The sequence below is a fragment of the Mobula hypostoma genome, chromosome 25, assembly GCF_963921235.1.
Source record: "Mobula hypostoma chromosome 25, sMobHyp1.1, whole genome shotgun sequence".
Taxonomy (NCBI): domain Eukaryota; kingdom Metazoa; phylum Chordata; class Chondrichthyes; order Myliobatiformes; family Myliobatidae; genus Mobula; species Mobula hypostoma.
This window is the reverse complement of record NC_086121.1, coordinates 8,837,293-8,856,819: the sequence shown is the minus strand read 5'-3', so window position 1 is coordinate 8,856,819 and position 19,527 is coordinate 8,837,293. Positions and strand designations below refer to the sequence as shown.

At 40.2% G+C, this 19,527-nt stretch overlaps 1 protein-coding gene across 2 annotated transcripts in view; it reads right to left on the bottom strand.

Annotated features, from left to right (window-relative positions):
• Nucleotides 1-6,803: 6,803 nt before the first annotated feature.
• The window catches only part of ube4b (ubiquitination factor E4B, UFD2 homolog (S. cerevisiae)), an 89,559-nt gene continuing 76,835 nt past the window's right edge, over nt 6,804-19,527 (bottom strand). For both annotated transcript variants that reach the window (XM_063033317.1, XM_063033318.1), the window contains 3 exons: nt 15,986-16,160; nt 14,476-14,622; nt 6,804-12,341 (listed from right to left, as the gene is read on the bottom strand). In XM_063033317.1, coding sequence (XP_062889387.1) covers nt 12,271-12,341; nt 14,476-14,622; nt 15,986-16,160 — 393 coding nt within the window. In that variant the 3' untranslated portion in view covers nt 6,804-12,270. The remainder of the gene's footprint in view (nt 12,342-14,475; nt 14,623-15,985; nt 16,161-19,527) is intronic.

Below are 19,527 nucleotides of genomic sequence, written 5' to 3'. Positions count from 1 at the left end.
CATTAAAATTACTACAGTACTGTGCAAGTCTTAGGCATCCTAGATACATATATATACTGTATGCGCCTAAGGCTTTTTGCACAGTACTGTAAATAAATCTTTCTGAACATTGTTTACCTCAATCCTTCCAAAACATCATTCTCAAATGAGATTCAAACTCTCTTTTCTATTGAATGTACAGATTTATTGATTCTCTTTAAAATAAGCCAGAAGCTTTCTGCTGTTACGCGACAAACTAGCTGGCTCGCAACTAATTACATATATAAAAGAAAACATGCTGTATCATCTGCCTTTTCTAGCTATAATAAAAAAGACGACATATGCATAAAATATTTGGGAGTTATCCCCATGTTGCAAGTTACAGAAAAGTGTTTGATTCAATTATTTTTGATGATAGTTAGTAACAACTCAAAAACTAGAGTTTTCAGAGCAGATTACAATGAAAATGCTTAGTTAGACATGACCTCCAAACTGTTATGTACAGACAGGTTTAATTATTTCACTCTGTATTATACAATTTCCATTTATGCTGTAAACCTCACCTCATTTTTAGCTGATCGATGGACAGGCATGGTTATTTTCTGAAATTAACCTTCCTTTAGAATTAATAACATCGTCCCCCCTCTAATTTTATTTACAACATGCATGGTAACAAGCTCTTCTCGCCCTGCACTGAGGTTGGGTGAGGCTAGAACTAACGTTGGTTAAGGTTAAACGTTGGTAAAGTCTTTAAGGGGAATATGAGGGAGAACCTCTTCACTCAGAGGGTGGGAATAAGCTGCCGGTGCAAGTAATGGACGTGGATTTGATTTCAACATTTAAGAGAAGTTTGAATAAGTACATGGACGAAAAGGCTACAGAGGGCTATGGTCTGGGTGCAGGTTGATGGGACTGGGCAGGTTAATAATTTGGCACAGAGTAGATGGGCTGAAAGGCCTGCTTCTGTGTTGTAGTGTTCTATGACCCCATGTCACCCAATTACACGCGTGACCAATTGACCTACTAGCCACTCCGTCTCTGCGACATTTATTCTGCTCTGTGCTGAACTGAGCCCTGCTCCAGGATTTGTGTCTGCGGGCTCAATTTCATTCTAAATTCTGTTTGCTTACTTCTATTGTTTGCAGATTTTGTTTTCTCTCTCTCTCTGCAAATTGGGTGTTTCTCTGTCTCCTTATTTTGTGTGGGCTTCTTTCCTTTGTGGCTGCCTGTAAGGAGACGAATCTCAAGGTTGTGTAAAGTACAGTATACATGTTAAGGATACTATCAGAACAAGCTATTCAAGTGCAAAAAGATTTGTTTGCTTGTTTTATCGACTAGACAAAAGCACAAAAGTGAAGCACAATAAGTTATTTGAAATATTACAGGAAACTCTAGATCTAGATTCGAAAGGCCTCCGCCTAATCAGAAATCTGTACTGGGAACAAACTGCCGCTGTAAGAATAGATGGAGAAGTGAGTCAGTTTACGAAAATCAGGAGAGGTGTTAGACAAGGGTGTGTTTTCTCCCCTGATTTATTTAATGTGTACAGTGAAACAATATTACAAAAAAATAAGAGACGTCTTGGGAATCAAAGTTGGCAGTGAAAACATCAATAATTTCAGATATGCAGATGACACTGTGTTAATTGCAAGTACGGAGGAAGAACTACAAAACTTGATATAGTTGTTGAAGAAAGTGCAAAAATGGGTCTATCTATCAATTGTAAAAAGACAGAATGTATGGTGATATCAAAAAAGGAGAATCCTATCTGCAGGCTGAGAATAAATGGGTAAGACATAAAACAAGTACAGAACTTTTGCTACTTAGGAAGCTGGGTGACATCAGATGGCAGGTGCGACATGGACATCAAAAGAAGAATAGGGATGGCAAAAGACACCTTTACGAGAATGAAGAGTATACTGACCAACACTAAACTAAGCATGACAACCCGCCTCACAGTACTGAAATGTTACGTTTATCCAGTTATGTTATATGGCTCAGAATGTTGGACGATATCTCATAACATGAGGACACAAATTGAAGCAGCAGAGATGTGGTTTTTGAGGAGGATACAAAGGATATCATGGACGAAATGAATATCTAACGAGCATGTCATGAACAGAGCAAACACAAAAAAAGAAATAATGTATGAGATCATGAAAGGGCAACGTAACTTCATTGGACATGTGATTAGGAAAGAGGATTTAGAATGCACGGTAATTATGGGAAAGATTGAAGGGAAGAAAGCAAGAGGAAGACAAAGACAAATGATGATGGAGACAGCAACCAGAGAACTGGAAATGAATACCAATGAATTGATCCACTTGACCCAAAACAGGAGTGTGTGGGCCATGGCAGTCAAAGCTCAAACTGGGCATGGCACCTGATGATGATGATGATGATGATGATACATACTCTGATAATAAATGTACTTTGAATTTTGAATGCGGGAGGAAACCGGTGCATCTCTGTTCAAAATCTAATCCAATTTGATGGTTCCCCTGGTGATCTGCTCGTTGATGTTTGTACCTGTTAGGTTAATTTGAGCCAAAGAGCTGCATCATCAGATCCTCTTCGTGGTGCTCAATGTGGAGGTAGTACGCTGAGTGTACAGCACCAGAGACGAGGACACATGGGGGCTGTAAAAGATGGAGGGTACAAGTACACCTATCGATTACACAGAACACCCAATGGTCCTTTGTATTCAGGACTATCACACACTGATGACGGTGGGCGGGAGATCCACATCCTATTTTGTGTTAGTCTTCAGACATTCCGATCTTTCACAAATGAAAAGAAGCAATTACCTATAGTCAGCTTTACTTTTTACGAGTCTCTCGACAAGTAAATAGAGAGCTGAACCTGTATAAGGTCACACCACTGTTTGTGTTGCCGCGTGCCAAAGTATTTTCCCCAGAGGACTGCTATTCACTCAGTGGCCACTTTGTTAGGTACACCTGCTCGTTAATGCAAGTATCTAATCAGCCAATCATGTGGCAGCAACTCAATGCATAAAAGCATGCAGACACGGTCAAGAGGTTCGCATGTTGTTCAAACCGAACATCAGAATGGGGAAGAAATGTGATCAAAGTGACTTTGATTGTTGGTGCCAGATGGGGTGGTTTGAGTATCTCAGAAACTGCCGATCCCCTGAGATTTTCACGCAAGAAAGCCCCTCGAGTTTACAGAGGATGGTAAGTAAAGCAAAAAAAAAGTGAGTGGCAGTTCTGTGGGCAAAAACACCTTGTTAATGAGGGAGGTTAAAGAAGAATGGCCAGACTGGTTCAAGCTGAGAGGAAGGTGACAGTAACTCAAATAACCACGCGTTACAACAGTGGTGTGCAGAAGAGCATCTCTAAACACACAACACGTTGAACCTTGAAGTGGACGGGCTACAGCAGCAGAAGACCACGAACATACACTCAGAGACCACTTCATTACGCACAGGAGGCATCTAATAAACTGGCTACCAAGCATACTAGCTATTTCCGATGAGAAGACTATATTAACAGAGTAATGAGCAAGATTGTCTGAGTTGTTGTCACAGCAAGATGACAGAAAAAATTATTCTACCTTCAAATCAAAGTGAAGTTACAGGGAAAATCACCATCCATCAGCAAATTGTCGATCTAGTTTAGTTTGGGGAGAGAAATGGACTTTAAGCTGCAATCAATCTTTTTCCTCCTTTTACATCAGTTTAAATTGATCTATTTCTGGACAAAAATACAAATATTAGTTAACATAGGAAGAATGTTTGATGGCTCTGGGCCTGGAGTTAAGAAGAATGTAGAGAATCTCATGGAAACCTACCAACTGTTGAAAGACTCAGTTAGAATAGATGTGGAGAGCATGTTTCCTATAGCAGGGGAGTCTAGGACCAGAGCGCACTGCTTCGGAATAGAGGGACGCCCCTTTAGAACAGAGATGAGGAAGAGTTTGTTTAGCCAAAGGGTGTTGAATCTGTGGAATTCATTGCCACAGAAAACTGCGGAGGCCAAGTTATTGGTATATTTTAAGCAGAGGTTGATAGGTTCTTGATTAGTAAAGGCGTCAAAGGTTACAGGGAGAAGGCAGGAGAATGGGGGATAATAAATCAACCATGCTGGAATGTGGAGCAAACACAATGGGCCAAATGGCCTGATCCTGCTCCTATATGGCCTAATCCATGCTTGGCTTCAAGGGCACAGTTTCAATTCACTTCAGATGAATTCTGTGCAGTGTGCTTTCATACTACAGTATGTAAAATCCGAAGAAAGTAACTCTTGCCAGAGAAAAGTATTTTCTCTGCAGCTCATGAGCAAGGAATAGATGGAACACTCAAACAAACATTTCATCAATGGCATTGGTAAACAAGTAACCAGCAATCAGATACAACATGACCAGTCTTACTGGAGCTGGGTTTAATGACCAGGTTTACAGGAACATAGAAAATAGGTGCAGGAGTAGGCCATTCGGCCCTTCGAGCCTGCACCACCATTCAGTATGATCATGGCTGATCATCCAACTCAGAACCCTGTACCTGCTTTCTCTCCATACCCCCGATCCCTTTAGCCACAAGGACCATATCTAACTCCCTCTTAAATGTAACCAATGAACTGGCCTCAACTGTTTCCTGTGGCAGAGAATTCCACAGATTCACCACTCTCTGTGTGAAGAAGTTTTTCCTCATCTCGGTCCTAAAAGGCTTCCCCTTTATCCTCGAACTGTGACCCCTTGTTCTGGACTTCCCCAACATCAGGAACAATCTTCCTGCAACTAGCCTGTCCAATCCCTTTAGAATTTTGTGTGTTTCAATAAGATCCCCCCTCAATCTTCTAAATTCCAGTGAGTATAAGCTTAGCCAATCCAGTCTTTCATCATATGAAAGTCCTGCCATCCCAGGAATCAATCTGGTGAACCTTCTTCGTACTCCCTCTATGGCAAGGATGTCTTTCCTCAGATTAAGGGACCAAAACTGCACACAATACTCCAGGTGTGGTCTCACCAAGGCCTTGTACAACTGCAGTAGTACCTCCCTGCTCCTGTACTTGAATCCTTTCGCTATAAATGCCAGCATACCATTCGCCTTTTTCACCGCCTGCTGAAGCATTGAGATTCCTTATGGAATTTGAAATGGCTACCTCGTTCGAATAGTCTTCCTTGAAATTGCTTTTGCCCGAAATCTTACCAGTAAATTAATTTGTTAACTCTGTCAATGACTTTATTCTGCTATTTGAAATTGCACAATGTAGTTACCTAAAGCTCATTGTCGTCTCTCGAACCTGTGACAAGAATGGAGGACGATGTCTTGGTCAATACAGGAAGGGAACTTTATTGTTACAGTAATTTTAATAATCCTAATCCACAAATGTTGGACATCAAGATATTTTAGAGAGCAGTTAATTTAGTAACATGAAGAATTACAGCAAGCAACCTGAACGCAGCCAGACTCCACAATCTGCAGTCAAAGGATCGGTTGAGGAAAAGGTATTGACCATTCTCATACCCTTCAGATATTACACCAAGGAAACCTTTTCTTCCACTTAAGAGTGGTGAAAGGGGCTTCCATTTAAAGAGTTTCAAATATTTTCAAAAAAAAAATTAAACCATAAAATTATAGGAGAATTAGGCCATTTGGCCCATTGAGTCTGCTCCGCATACTCAACAGTGCAGCATTCTGTACTGAACTGGTGTTGGCCAAACAAGAGGAAATCTGCAGATGCTGGAAATTCAAGCAACACACATCAAAGTTGCTGGTGAACGCAGCAGGCCAGGCAGCATCTCTAGGAAGAGGTACAGTCGACGTTTCAGGCCGAGATCCTGAAACACCGACTGTACCTCTTCCTACTGGTGTTGGCCAAATGTGTTTTAAACACCTGAGTGAAGCTTGAATGTAACTCGTGGTTAAATGCACAGAGCCGTGCAAGATAATTGCAGAATGTATATACTAAACATATATATATATATATATATATATATATGTGTGTGTGTGTGTGTGTGTGTGTGTGTGTGAATGTATATAGATATTTGTGTATAAAGTACACAAATAGGAAAAACATAAGTAGTGTTCAGAGTATTGGATGTGTTTTTCCTAACCCACAACATGGGAGGTTCAGTTATCCGATTTTGCCTTAAACTTGAATCTAATCAATCATCTGGCTTTTTTTCACTAAAATGCTAATTATAAATATATTGAGTAAATAGCACACACAAAATACTGGAGGAACTCAACAAGTCAGGCAGCATCTATAGAGGGGAGTAAACGGTCTAAATTTCAGGCCGAGACCCTTCAACATGACTGGAGGGAAAGGTAGAAGCCACAATAAGACCCGCTATCTTGTACTTCTTCCCCTCGGCCCAGTTTCATATTCTGGCTTCTGGCTCCTTCCTTCCCAGTTCTGGATGAAGGGTCTCCAGCCAGAACATCTTGTTATTCCCAGCCAAGGACACTGCCTGACTTGCAAAGTTCCAACTGCATCTTGTGAGTTGCTCAAGATTTCCAGCATCTGCAGAATCTTGTCTCAGTAGTCAAGTTTATTTTTGTTACGAGCTTCACAATTTCCATTCAGTGATGATACAAAGGTAATCACTGATAACTTTTTGGAAAGTTTCTGTAATGGTTTCGTGCTTGTTATTGTGAAAGTCTCCCTTGTTCTGATGTCAGATGTCAGTAAAAAGAATCCCTGGTGCTGCAACCCCATCACGCTTGGTGAGTCCGCCAATCATAGTTCAGCCCAGGAAGGAAAAAGCACATTTAAAAAAAAAATATATAGAAACTAAATAAAGATTGAAATGTACATATGATCAAGATAGAATCTGAAATAGGTTTTAAATATAAAATATTTATTTTAAAATCCATGTTATTGGAGTTTTTGCAGGAAATACAATCAATATACAATAAAATATTTCATTTTGGAATGTTTCCAAACCAGGAATCATGGCTTAGAACCCCACTGAAAACTCACATAGATCTCATGCAATAAACAAGATTTTCAAACACTTTTTCCAATTGTGCTACTTCAGAAACAACTTAAATTCATGTAAACTTAACCAATTTCCCATGATATCATTGAAGGGCATAAACAGTGAATCTGTGCCGTGGATGTATCACTGATACACCCGAGGCTCATGCAGTAGTGTTCACTTGCATTGAAATTCCAAAGTTGCTGTCAATTTCAAAGGGTTAAGTTAGTGAACATTAATAGCTTCCTCACCATTGTGAAGATTGTGATTATCTTTGACTATTAAGAGCCTTCAAATGTGACTTATAGATCTTATTTAATATCTCATGCTCAAGATGATAGAACCTTTGTGGCACTGAGATTCACATCTTGATCTTGTATTTTTTCCTTAAATGCAATACCATTTTGTGTTTCTACTTCTTTAAAGATAATCTGCTTTAAAATGTCATAAGTGCTCCCGAAATAATTAACATAATCAGCGACATGATCATGATTAGATTATCTGTAATGACGTTAACCACGGTACTGAGATCACCTCAAGAAAATGAATCTTAGGGTTGTAGATGGTGACATGTGCTTTGAATAAGTATCAGCTTAGATACCATTTTTCCATGGGATCATTTGCATTATCCAGAGGGTAGGCAGGACTTGGGAATAAATGGCACTTTATTTAGCAGCCTAAAATCTCCACACTCATTTTTGATAACAGGATTTCACCTTGGAACTTACTAACACAGGGGACAAGAGTGTTATCTGTGGTGTGTGATTACCCCAATGTTATGCCCAAATCAATTCTTTGCAGATGTCTAGTATAAGGCATTCATTACACAATCAAGTGAATGCCAAGTAAATGTCTGTAATGAGTGTTAGCAGGAGCATTCTATAAAGATTCTTGAAGCATCCATTGATAAAATGAATGTTTTTAAGAGGTCAAGTTGGTTGTAGAAAGACAATTAATGGTAACAACTTCTACTTTGCTCTTTGGAGATTGTTGGAATTGTGATAATTTATGCAATAAATTGAGGAATATTTACTGCAATCATCTTGCATTTAAGTAGCTTCCAGGAACCTAGTTCAAACTGGTTTGAGTTGGCACCTGTAATCTTGAGCCCAATGTTAACCTAACCAGCAATTTGATTTTTCCCTTGAAGCAGAGTAAGTCAAAATCCAATGGGCACTAGACACTTCTGTGTGCATTTGATCAAACCTTATTCATCATACTAATACTGAATATAATTTCAATTAATGGTTATCACTTTATTACTTAAGGAGGTGGCATTGCAGGATAACTTCAGAATGCTAGAAACAAATTCATTTTCTGCCATTTGCTCTGACAAGTACACAGAACAAATCAATGTGAAATACAACAAATGGCAGAATAAATTGTTTGCAAGGAACTCTAGTACATACTGTACCTTTGGTAGCTGGGACTCTGATTAAGTCTGCAAATATGGAGGCAGGTGAGCAAGATTAAAACATAACCTAGATTAAACTGACGACTTGCGTGAGACGTCTACTGGTGCCCCTCAAGTGAAAATAGCAGCACGTGCAAACGGTGCTCGTCAGCTGAGCAAAGCCAGCAGACCATTTGGAACTCTGTTCAGAATGCGTATGTGTTTAGTTTGATGTAAAATGGAGAAACTTAACCCACCTTACAGTAGAAGACAATGGATACCATTTTGTATTAGGATGTTTACCACCATTTATTGGAATTCAAAGGTTGGGAGCAATCAGAACAGTCTGTAGAATTACCATTCTGTGCTTCCTTATCATTAAAAACACTCCTGATTATTATAACAGTATTCATAGAAAAACCAAAAAAAAAACAAAAATGTCCAGCTTTTCCAAATAAAAATCAGAAATTCAAGTACTTGGAACAATGGCAGTAAGCTGTAGTTAAAGAATGTACATTTTAATTTCCTCCTTTTCCTGCTACAGTGCTGGAATTTCCATTTCAACAATACTGAGGTAAAATATATCAGTACTATCACACCATCACAGTATCATTAGCGTCAAATAGGCCTATGCTGCAGATTTGACAGTATCATATTGTAACCCTTTCTAGCCCAGAATGATCTATGTGATGCAAGAAAAAGCACAATGTGGTTAAAGTAATTAAGGATCTAAAACCGAGTTACGGAGCAAATGGTCAGGTTACTTAGTGAAAGAACGAAAGAGTCAAATGTGAATTCTACTGGAAACTGCTGTAATATCATCTTTAGGATAGATGCTGGGTTAGAAAGGGTCATCTACCATTCAGGTTCTGAAGAGGTCACATTTATGTATATATTTAAAAAGGAACAAGAATGTTTTTTAAAGTTCAGGTCAAATTGAGAGATTGATGTACATGTTTAAATTGGATTACGTTGGGCATTCTCTCACGCATTACTGATGTGCTCAGCACTCTGTCAAATACCAGTGGATAATGCATATAACTCTAGAGGTGCCTTAAAATGATCTGTAGGATCAAGTTTTCATAAATAAAATCAACACAACTGACCATGGCAATGAACGTTGGCTCTAAAGATTAAATTCAAAAAGAAAGAAATGAAAAGTGTTAAAATATGGATGAGATGCACATGAATACAAGCTGAATACCTATATATAATAACCTACTGTGTATTTGACAATAGCTCCCTATTTTAAATGTTAAATCAAATTTACACACCTGGCCAAAACAAGTTTTCTAATTTTTGAAGCAGTGGGAGTTCAAGTGCTACTCTTTTTTTTAAAAAAAAATTGCATGTTTTAATAGCTCAGTATATTGCAGGAGTACAAGTTGAACATAGGTATCTGAAATAATAAAAAACAACCAGGAAAACATCTGGAAAGTATCAAATAAGAGAAAAGGCAGCTCCAAGTTTTAGGGCACCGAATTTGGATGTACACTTCAAATGCCAACCTGATTTTTTTTCCTCCCCTTTACAGATATTCTGGCCTCCATTTCAAATGTTTACTGCTTTTTTTCCCATTACAATGAATTGCAAGTATTTGGTGAACATACATACGATTCAGTATAATTTTTTTAAAGTAACAGCAAAATCTGTAAATCCTAATTAATTGTACACTGGTAAGCTGTCAATGTCCAGCATTCAATACAATATAGTTATGTATTCGTGTGTTTGAGACAAACCATGTGATATGCACTAATGTACTCAGAGTCCCAAAAAAAGCTTGCACAGGACTTGGTGAGTATTAACGTTATTCATTAACTAATATTAGGAAATTGTTTTCCAGACTTGCAATGAAAGTGACCTACGGATCCTTTGAATAGGTCATTAATGATCCTTTTTGTGACTAAAATACTTATCTTTAAGTGCATTTTCAAGCATGTTAGTCAAGTACTTTGTAGCACAAAGTAATTTAACTTTGAAACAAATCGTGGTCATAATGGGACCAGCTAAAGGAAATATTTGGGAAAATGTAGGTTTAGTACAGATCATTAAATTATATATTGTCCTAGATAATTAATCTGGGCACAATGCATTAGTTCTCAAATCTGTGTGGGTTTAGAGATCATTACTAAAATTAGGCATTTATAATCTACATACAGCTAGAAAACTTCAATTTTAACACTTATTTACTGCAAATTTTACATTTAATTTCGCAATGATTTTTCACTTGTGATTAAAAATTAAACCAGACAATTTCAAAATCAGCAGAGATCATGCTCGTAATCCCAGTAGTTACAACAGTTTGCAATTGAAATTCCAGCTGAACACTAGTCACAATATAAAACTAGCAACCTAAAGATGTTCAGCTTTAGTATTGGACTGAATTCAAAATCCAGTATATGCAAGATGGCAACAAAAGGATTCCCTTTTCCTATTACACAGCTATTGCCATACTGAAGGGAAAGGGAGTCTAATCCCGCTTTGCTATAACAACTGGATTCATGCAGTAGTATTAATATTTCACAGTAAAGCAGTTTGAAATATAAAAAAAACATTTTACTGATACAGAACAATTCTTAAATACAAGCACAAAGACAGCAGAGACAATATTTCTGAAGTCATTGCATTTCTGTGAAAATGGGACAGACTCATTTATCAGGTAATCACTGAAATTTAGGATTTTTTTTTCTTCCATACTTTATTTAACTTGCAAATAAGAATTCCAAAATGCAAAGTAATTTCACATTACTTCAGTTTGCTACAATCCAGGACAGTTGAAATAAACCAGCTCTCTGCAGCAAATTATACAAAATCCAAAAGAGATTTTAAAAAAATCCAGAAAACGTAGACAACCGACATGAAGTAAAAGCTCAAATTAACATACAATAGGGTAGACACAAAAGGAAAACTTGATTTAGTTGTGATTCACGTGTCAGATGCTCAAGAGCATCCACGTTAACAAACAGATACTGCCTGACCAGATGAGGACGTGCAGCAGTTTCTGCTTTTATTCCCGATTGCCAGCATCTATGGTAATTTGATTTTTTTTGGCATGAACTATATGATTTGGAACATTTCAGTGTAAGGCAGGAGAGCTCTTGGAATACAAGAGCACCCTCTAGCGAGCTGCAAGAATAAAAATCCTCCGGGGAGAGGAAGAAAAATCTAGTGGCTCTGTACAGAGGTTGCTTCTCAGGTTGTATCTTGAGGAAACCTTATTGCCAACAAAATATCCCAATACTGCAGCTCACACGGTGGACAAAGCAACGGCCGTAAAACATGGCTGGCAGAAATGGAGGATATACCGTTTCTCAGCTACAGTGTTTGCAAGTCTATGCTTAAGTGGAATAGGAGGGAAAGAGTAGGCTAGAAAAAATATAAATTAATGATAAACAAATAGAATTCAATAGTCTCACCTTTAGTCCTGTGAGCCAACAGATTATGCCTCATAATTAAAACATCAGTTTTTTTTTCTCAGGGAAGGGGCCTGTGCATCACTTTGGTTTTGAAGAACATTTAGTGCAGCAAACAGAACAGTCCCTTCAGCAGCGACTGGGCACAAGATACAGTAATAATTTCAACCTAAAATACAGACCATCTTCTGTTAATGCAGTTGTTTAAAAAAACATTGTTGCTCAGACCCTTCTAGCTTCCAAATAACTGCAAGATCCAAGTACACCACTGTTACACTTCGACTGGTCACGTTGCTGTACTGAAAAGATTTCAACTTGTACCCAACACCTTAGAACGTTTTTCTCCTTTAAACTGTTTGTTCTTTAAATTAAATTTATTTACAGAGACAATACATTTTCCTAATGTGATCAGTTCACCCTTTGTAATATCAGTGCAGCAGTCTCGACTGAATGCGGAGCAGATTTTCTCTTGGGTCTCAATATACTGGTGGTCTACACTCAGAACTACAAACGTTTCACATTCGATCCATCTTCAATAACACTTCACTGCGAAGAGCGATTTGCATGTTGCTTCTCTTTCATCCAGGCATGGATTCTTTCCTTCAGTTCAGGCACTAGAGAGCAATGTGGAATTAGTTAAGCAGCCTCTTTTCAATGACACAGTTAAGCAAAAAAAGATGCATCACCATCTGGTATGGGGTGTGGGTGGGGGTGGGAAAACACACGATCAAAGCAAGCTGCAGAGAGTTGTAAACTCACAGCCCCATCATGGGCACTAGCCTCTGGAGTATCCAGGACATCAAGAGTGATGCCTCAAAACAAAAAGCATCCATTATTATAGACCCTCCCCCCTCCTTCCCCATCACCCAGGTCATACGCCTTGTTCTCATTGCTATCATCAGAAACCAGAAGACACACTCAACAATTCAGGAATAGCTTCCTCCCCTCTGCCAGCAGATTTCTGAATAGACATTGAACTGATGAACACTTCCTCGCGACTATTTGTATTTTTGAACCACTTATTTAACTATTTAATATATATTTACTGTAATTCTTTTTCTCTCTTATTGTGTATTGTACCGCTGCTGCAAAGTCAACAAATTTCACAGGATATGCCAGTGATAGCAAACCTGACTGATTACGCATGCAAACATCAAGATATTCTACAAACTCTGGTCTCAAACTTTCTCTGTCTTGCTGCGATACTCATTCATGGGGAGGGCTTCGGGAGTAAACCCAGAGGAAGAATCTGGAGTCAGAGTCCCTAAGGCAGTCCTACATCGAGTTCGACACTGACTGGCAAACTGTACCAGTCTCTGCTGGTCCTTGGGATTCATCAGCTGCGTGGAGAGGGGGAGCCTGCTGCACGGGCAACAGGGTTCCTCTGCATATCGTATTGACCTGGCTTACATTAAACAGCTAGGGCACAATATCCACAGTAGATCCCTTCTTTCCCCATCATGACCAACAGAGGGCTTCCTTCTTGCTTCCTGTTACCCTGTGTGGTTTTGTGTTTGTGGAATTAGTGTCCGGAATTGAAAATTGCAATTAACTACAGATCAGTAACTCCCATTGCTCCTTTCATCCCTGGTTTCTGTGATCTCAGGCACCGTGGTCACCTATCCACAGAAAGGTATCAATAAGACTTGAAAACGACAGAAAATTGACAAGGATGTTGCTGGGACTCGAGGACCTGAGTTATAGGGAAAGGCTGAACAGATTCGGACTTTATTCCCTGGAGCGTAGGAGTACGAGGAGAGATTTGATAAAGGTACACAAAATTATGAGGGGTAAAGACAGGGTAAATGCAAGCAGGCTTTTTCCACCGAGGTTGGCTGAGACTACAACTAGAGATCATAGATTAAGGGTGAAAGGTGAAATATCTAAGGGGAACATGAGGGAGAACTTCTTTACTCAGAGGGTAGAACAGGCTGCCAGGTTCGACTTCAACATTTAAGAGATGTTTGGACAGCTACATTAATGGGAGGGCTACAAAGGACCTTGGTCCAGATGCAGGATAATAGTTTGGCATGGACTAAATGAGCCAAATGGGCTGTAGTACTCTACGGCTCTATAAATAGTCCCACCTAACCAAAGATGAAGATCAGGTGATTGACCCCGATTTGCAACTGGGTTGCAGAATCTGAGAGGATAAAATCATACTTGCCAATGCTTTTGTTCACTTTATTTTTAACCCAGCCCTATCACCCCTAGGATACGATACCACTGATGCCGGCAGTCCTATAGTCCTTCCTTTGAATGTTCAACCATACGAAACATAATGGTTCCTGAACCCTGCTGATGCCTATACTCACTTTCTATAAAAGATTACTGGTTGGTCTTCACACAAGGAACTCCAGCTCTATTTCACATATAACTAATTACACATGTCCTAGTGACAACCGAACACAACCTCGAGCAAACCATGATGGCGGCACAGGCTGCTGCTAGGACAGCCTCTGCCTCGTGGTTCCAGCTTCCCCAGTTCAATTCTGACCTCTGACGCTGCCTGTGTGCAGATTCTCCCTGTAGCCGACCCCAGCTTCACCCAAAGGCCTATTTCCATGTATCTCTCCGAGTCGACAAAACTTCACTTCCCACTTCCTGGCCAAAGGTCCATTTCCATGCCCCCTCTTTGGATCTACAACTCTTCACCTCCCCAGCGTTCAGAATATTCACCTTACTGGAGAAAACTCTCATTCTGAGCTACAAGATAAAAACTCGTCTAAGTTTAAAATGATATTTTACCTGGTTCCAGCATATTCTCTGTCAGATGTTGGCGGTTAAACGGGTCTGTTGGAGAATTCAGTAAATGTCTTAAAATAATGGAGCGGTCCATTATAGTCCCTGAAGGTAGCTTCACTGGATCATTCATCAGGGTGTCCATCAGTGGATCTGCAACAACAAAGCCATTAAAGTCAGCAGTCAACTAAAACCTTTTGCCATCAGAAACAAAAATTACCCTACGGGCTCCAGTTCTATTTGATATTAGCAACTTGTTTGGTTTCCCAGCACTGAGTATAGTAAATGTGTCCGAAGCAGCAGGAAACACAGAACAGCTCTCTACAGACCCTTCGGCCCACAATGTTGTGCTGTTCTTTAACCTGCTCCAAGATCAATCTAACACTTCCTTCCCGCACAGCCCTTCATTTTACTTCTATCCATTTGCCTAAGACTCTCTTAAATGTCCCTAATGGTTCTGCTTCTACCATCAATCCTGGCAGCACGTTTCACCTACCCCTGAAATGCCAGTTATTCTTTCTTCCGATCATCTTAAAACTACGCTTCCTTATATTAGTCATTTCCACCCTGGGAAAGAGGTGCTGGCTATCCACTATCTAAGCCTCTTTTCTACGCCTCAATCAATTCGCCTCTCATCCTCCTTTTCTCTAAAGAGAAAATCCCTAGTTCACTCAACCGTTCCTCATAAGCCCTGCTCTCTAATCAAGCCAGCATCCTGGTAAATCTCTTCTACACCCTCTCTAAAGCCTTTACATCCTTCCTACAAGGCAACCTGAAATGAACATAACACTCCAAGTGCTATATCCAGAGCTTTATAGAGTTGCAATATTTCCTGCGGCTCTTGAATTCAATCCCCTGACTAATGAAAGCCAACACACCATACACTTTCTTAACCACCCTATTAACGTATGCTGGAAAGAAACTCAGCAAGTGAAGCAACATCAGAGGGATGGATTGAGACTCTGCATCAGACAGAGTATAAAGGAGAGATAGCCGGTATAAAAAGGGAAGGCGGTATTTAAAGGGGAGATATAGCCAGTACAAAAAGGTGAGGGAGGTATAAAAGGGAGATATAGCCAGCTTAAAAAAAGGCAAGGGAGGCGTAAGGGGGAAATATAGCCAGTATAAAAACGTGGGGGAGGTATAAAAGGAAGATATAGCCAGCATAAAAAGGCAAGGGGGTACATGAAGGGGAGATATAGTCAGCATAAAAAGCTGAGGGAGATATAGCCACTATAACAAGGCGAGGGGAGGGGGTTGAGGCAGCAGCTGGCAAATGATAGGTGGTTCCAGGTGAGAAGGGAATCATGCGGCATCACTTTAAAATACTGAGATGCATTTGGAAAAACTGTTCTGGTTTTGAAATAGATTCTGCATATATTAGCTAGCTCCGTAACTGAAAGACATTTTAAACAAACAAATTCAGATTGAATTTAAAAACTTCAATATGGCACAAATACTATTAAATTCACTAATGAGGAGGTTTTTGGAATAACTATTCGGATTCAGAACTCACCTCTGAACTCATCTGGTGCATCCCCATAGTCAATTTCGGCACGGGCATTCTTTGTCACAATTTCTTCTACCTTTTCTGCCAGTAGTCTAAATTTTTCTATTGCTATCGTTGATTTAATTCCCGCTTTCCTCATTTTTGAAATGACTTCATCGAAGAGTTCTTTACTGTACGATCGCTGTTCCCAAAAGTACAAGATAGCAGACATAAGCAATTTATTTGTGGGAATATTTTCTTTTGTGTGAGATATACGTTTTGTGGGTGTACCATCGTACAAAGGAATGTTATTTCAATAAACTTGAACTAGAACACAATTAAAATTATCAGCCAATCCATTACACAAAGTATTTTGCACATTACAGCATTACAAAACACATTCAAACATCCAATTCTAAACAGGGTCATAAGTCACCCGGACCAGATAAACTGCACCCTAGAGTTCTGAAAGAGGTAGCAGTAGAGATTGTGGAGGCATGAGAAATGATCTTTCAAAAATCTTTGGACTCTGGCATGGTGCCAGAGGACTGGAAAATTGCAAATATCACTCCACTCTTTAAGAAAGAAGGAAGGTAGCAGAAAGGAAATTATAGACCAGATACGAGGAAATCTGCAGATGCTAGAAATTCAAGAAACACACAAAAAATGCTGGTGGAACACAGCAGACCAGGCAGCATCTATAGGAAGAGGTACAGTCGACGTTTCGGGCTGGGACCCTTCGTCAGGACTGAAAGATCCCAGACCGAAACGTCGACTGTACCTCTTGCTATAGATGTGGCCTGGCCTGCTGCATTCCACCAGCATTTTTTGTGTGTGTTATAGACCCGATAGCCTGACTTCTGTGGTTGGGAAGATGTGAGAGTCAATTGTTAAGGATGAGGCAATGGAGTACTTGGTGACACAGGGCAACAACCCCAGTTTAGATCTTCATTAATTCTAAGCAGAAATATCATAATTTATAAGAGCTAGGTAATATGTGTGCTCCTCAACAACTTGCAGAGGACAATTTAACCAGGGTGGTTAACAGTACATCCCTCGTGTTGATATTAGACATGACATCTTGGTTCCAAGTGTAAGAGGGGAAAAGAAAGTAGGTGCAAGTTCAGGACAGGGAAGAGGAGGTGGGTAGGTGGTTTATATACTGCATTCCCTCTGTACCCTGAATGCCAAATTCAGCTCTAGTAGTTCAGCGGAACTTCTCACCTTCTGTATTCTATGCTCCAGATACACCTCATCTTTCAATAGGGGGGTTTAAAACATTTTGCTCCCTCAGGTACGTCTTTGTGCTGGGCTGCAATTTTACTCAGTCTGTTTGTAAACACTTTTTTTTAAACAAAGGTATCACTTTTAAAGATTTACCCAAAAAGCAGCAAAATAGGTGGTAGCCCACAATGGACAGGAAGCTGCTTCAAATATTTGTGAAATAGCTGCAAAACTGACAAATCTGCAACCGAGATGCTTTTTCACGAACATTTGTTTGTTCTTAAACGCACCTAACTCTGACATAGTGAGAGACAGCAAAATAATCACATCAAATGAAATTGTACCTTACTGTGCAAGAAATTTCAGCCACATATATAGAGCTAGACTGTCCAAGAGTATTGCACAGTACTGTCTAAACTTTAGGTACTGCTGCCATAAAAAAAGTTTCACGACATACATGAGTGATGATAAACCTGATTCTGATATGGGTCTCTATTGTGGACTGAGAGTGGGGAGGGAGTGGGAAGCAACAGAGGGACAGTCTGTAATGACCAATAAACTAATTGTTTAGAATTAAATTACCTTGCCCGGTTTCTCAAGATTTGGATGTGTTGGCACCCATGTCACCCTGGCACTCCTCTGCCACCCATGTGTTAGCACCCATGTCACCCTGGCACTCCTCTGCCACCAGTCCCACACCCCACCCTCACCATTCCCAACATCCTTTGCTCTGCCAGATTTACAAACTCACTTGCCGGTGACAAATACAGTGCAAAAGTCTTCGGCCCCCTCTAGCCTTATCCACCATTTCAAGTCATGAATAATCTGACTGTAGCCACATTCCCATTCACCTCCTGTAGCCTTTCATTTACACCCTTGCTTAGTAAGAATCCATCCCTGACTTAAAATTATTCAATGTTTCCTGATCCAAAACCTGCTATTCTAGACGTTCCCACAAGAGGAAACAGCCTCTCCAGATCCACCCAGTAAAACCTCTCAGAAGCTTGTGCATCATATGGTGCAGTGAAATCACTAACAAATCACTGAGAATGTGTGGAGTTCTGGTCGCTCAGTAGCAAATGTAGTGAAGGAGAGTAGAAGAGATTTGCCAGGATGTTGAAGACACAAGAATAAATACAAGAGATTCTGCAAGTTGCTGGAAATGCACAGTAACACACAAAATGCTGGAGGAACTCAGCAGGTCAGGCAGCATCTATGGAAAGGAATAAAGAGTTGACATTTCAGGCCAAGATCCTTCATCGGGACAAGACACTGCAGATGCCGAAATACGAAGCAACAAAAACATTCCGATGGAGTTTAGGGGGTCAAGCAGCACCCGTGGAGGCGAACAGACAATCGATTTTAAGGGTCAAGTCCCTTCAACCTGGGGTCCACAGACCCACTTGCTTAATGGTATTGGTCTGTGGCACAAAAAGGTTCGGATTCCTGACCTGGACTGAAAGAAGTTTGGGGGGGGGGGGGCCCCCAAGAGAGTTAGATGCAAGAGGAACTGGATAGATTCAAAAAGAGAAAATGGACGGAGGAAAGGAGGTTACCTGAAATTGGAGAAATCAATATTCATGCCACTGGGTTACTTACTACCTATGAAGGGCTGGGAGATTGAATAAGCTGGGCTTATTCTCACTGGAACACAAGGCTGAGTGATATTATAGAGGTTTATAAAGCTGTTCTGCAAGAGGACCACATCCTTGTCATGGTTTGGAGGCTTGTGTGCCTCAATGACCCGGAGAGCTATGTGGCTGGAGTCAGGCTTTATGCATTGCCTCTTGGTAAGGTCACCCATGCCAAACAGGTCAAAGGGTAAGAAGCCAAACTAAGAGTGGCAACCCGGTCCTCCAGGTTAGGGGGTTCAGCTCAGGCTAACAATACTGACTGGTCAAACAAAACTGTTATGGAAACAGCACTGTAGATTTCTTCTACATCTGTGTGTGACGGTATTCCTGAGTCTCCACCAGGGACTTGCATGGCTGACAGTAGTGAAAACTGATAGGAAGCTACCAGCACAATGAAGGAAGTCCTGAACACCAGAGATGGAGGGCCTTGACTGCTGACCTAAACACCTGCAAGCATAACAGGCAGCAAGTTATAAACTGAGGGGGCACATGGTCATTACCCCAGTGCAGCCACCTAGAGGAAACAGATTAAAAGGAGACAGGAGATATTTAAAGGAGATCTGAGTTTTCCCCCTACACAGTGGTTGCCTGGAGCAAACACAGCTTTTTTTCTTTAATTAAAACAGCACATATTGCAAAATAAAAGAAATCTAAAATAAAATAAAAACTGGTCATAATACCTCAGTATACCAGGCAGCACTGATGCAGAAA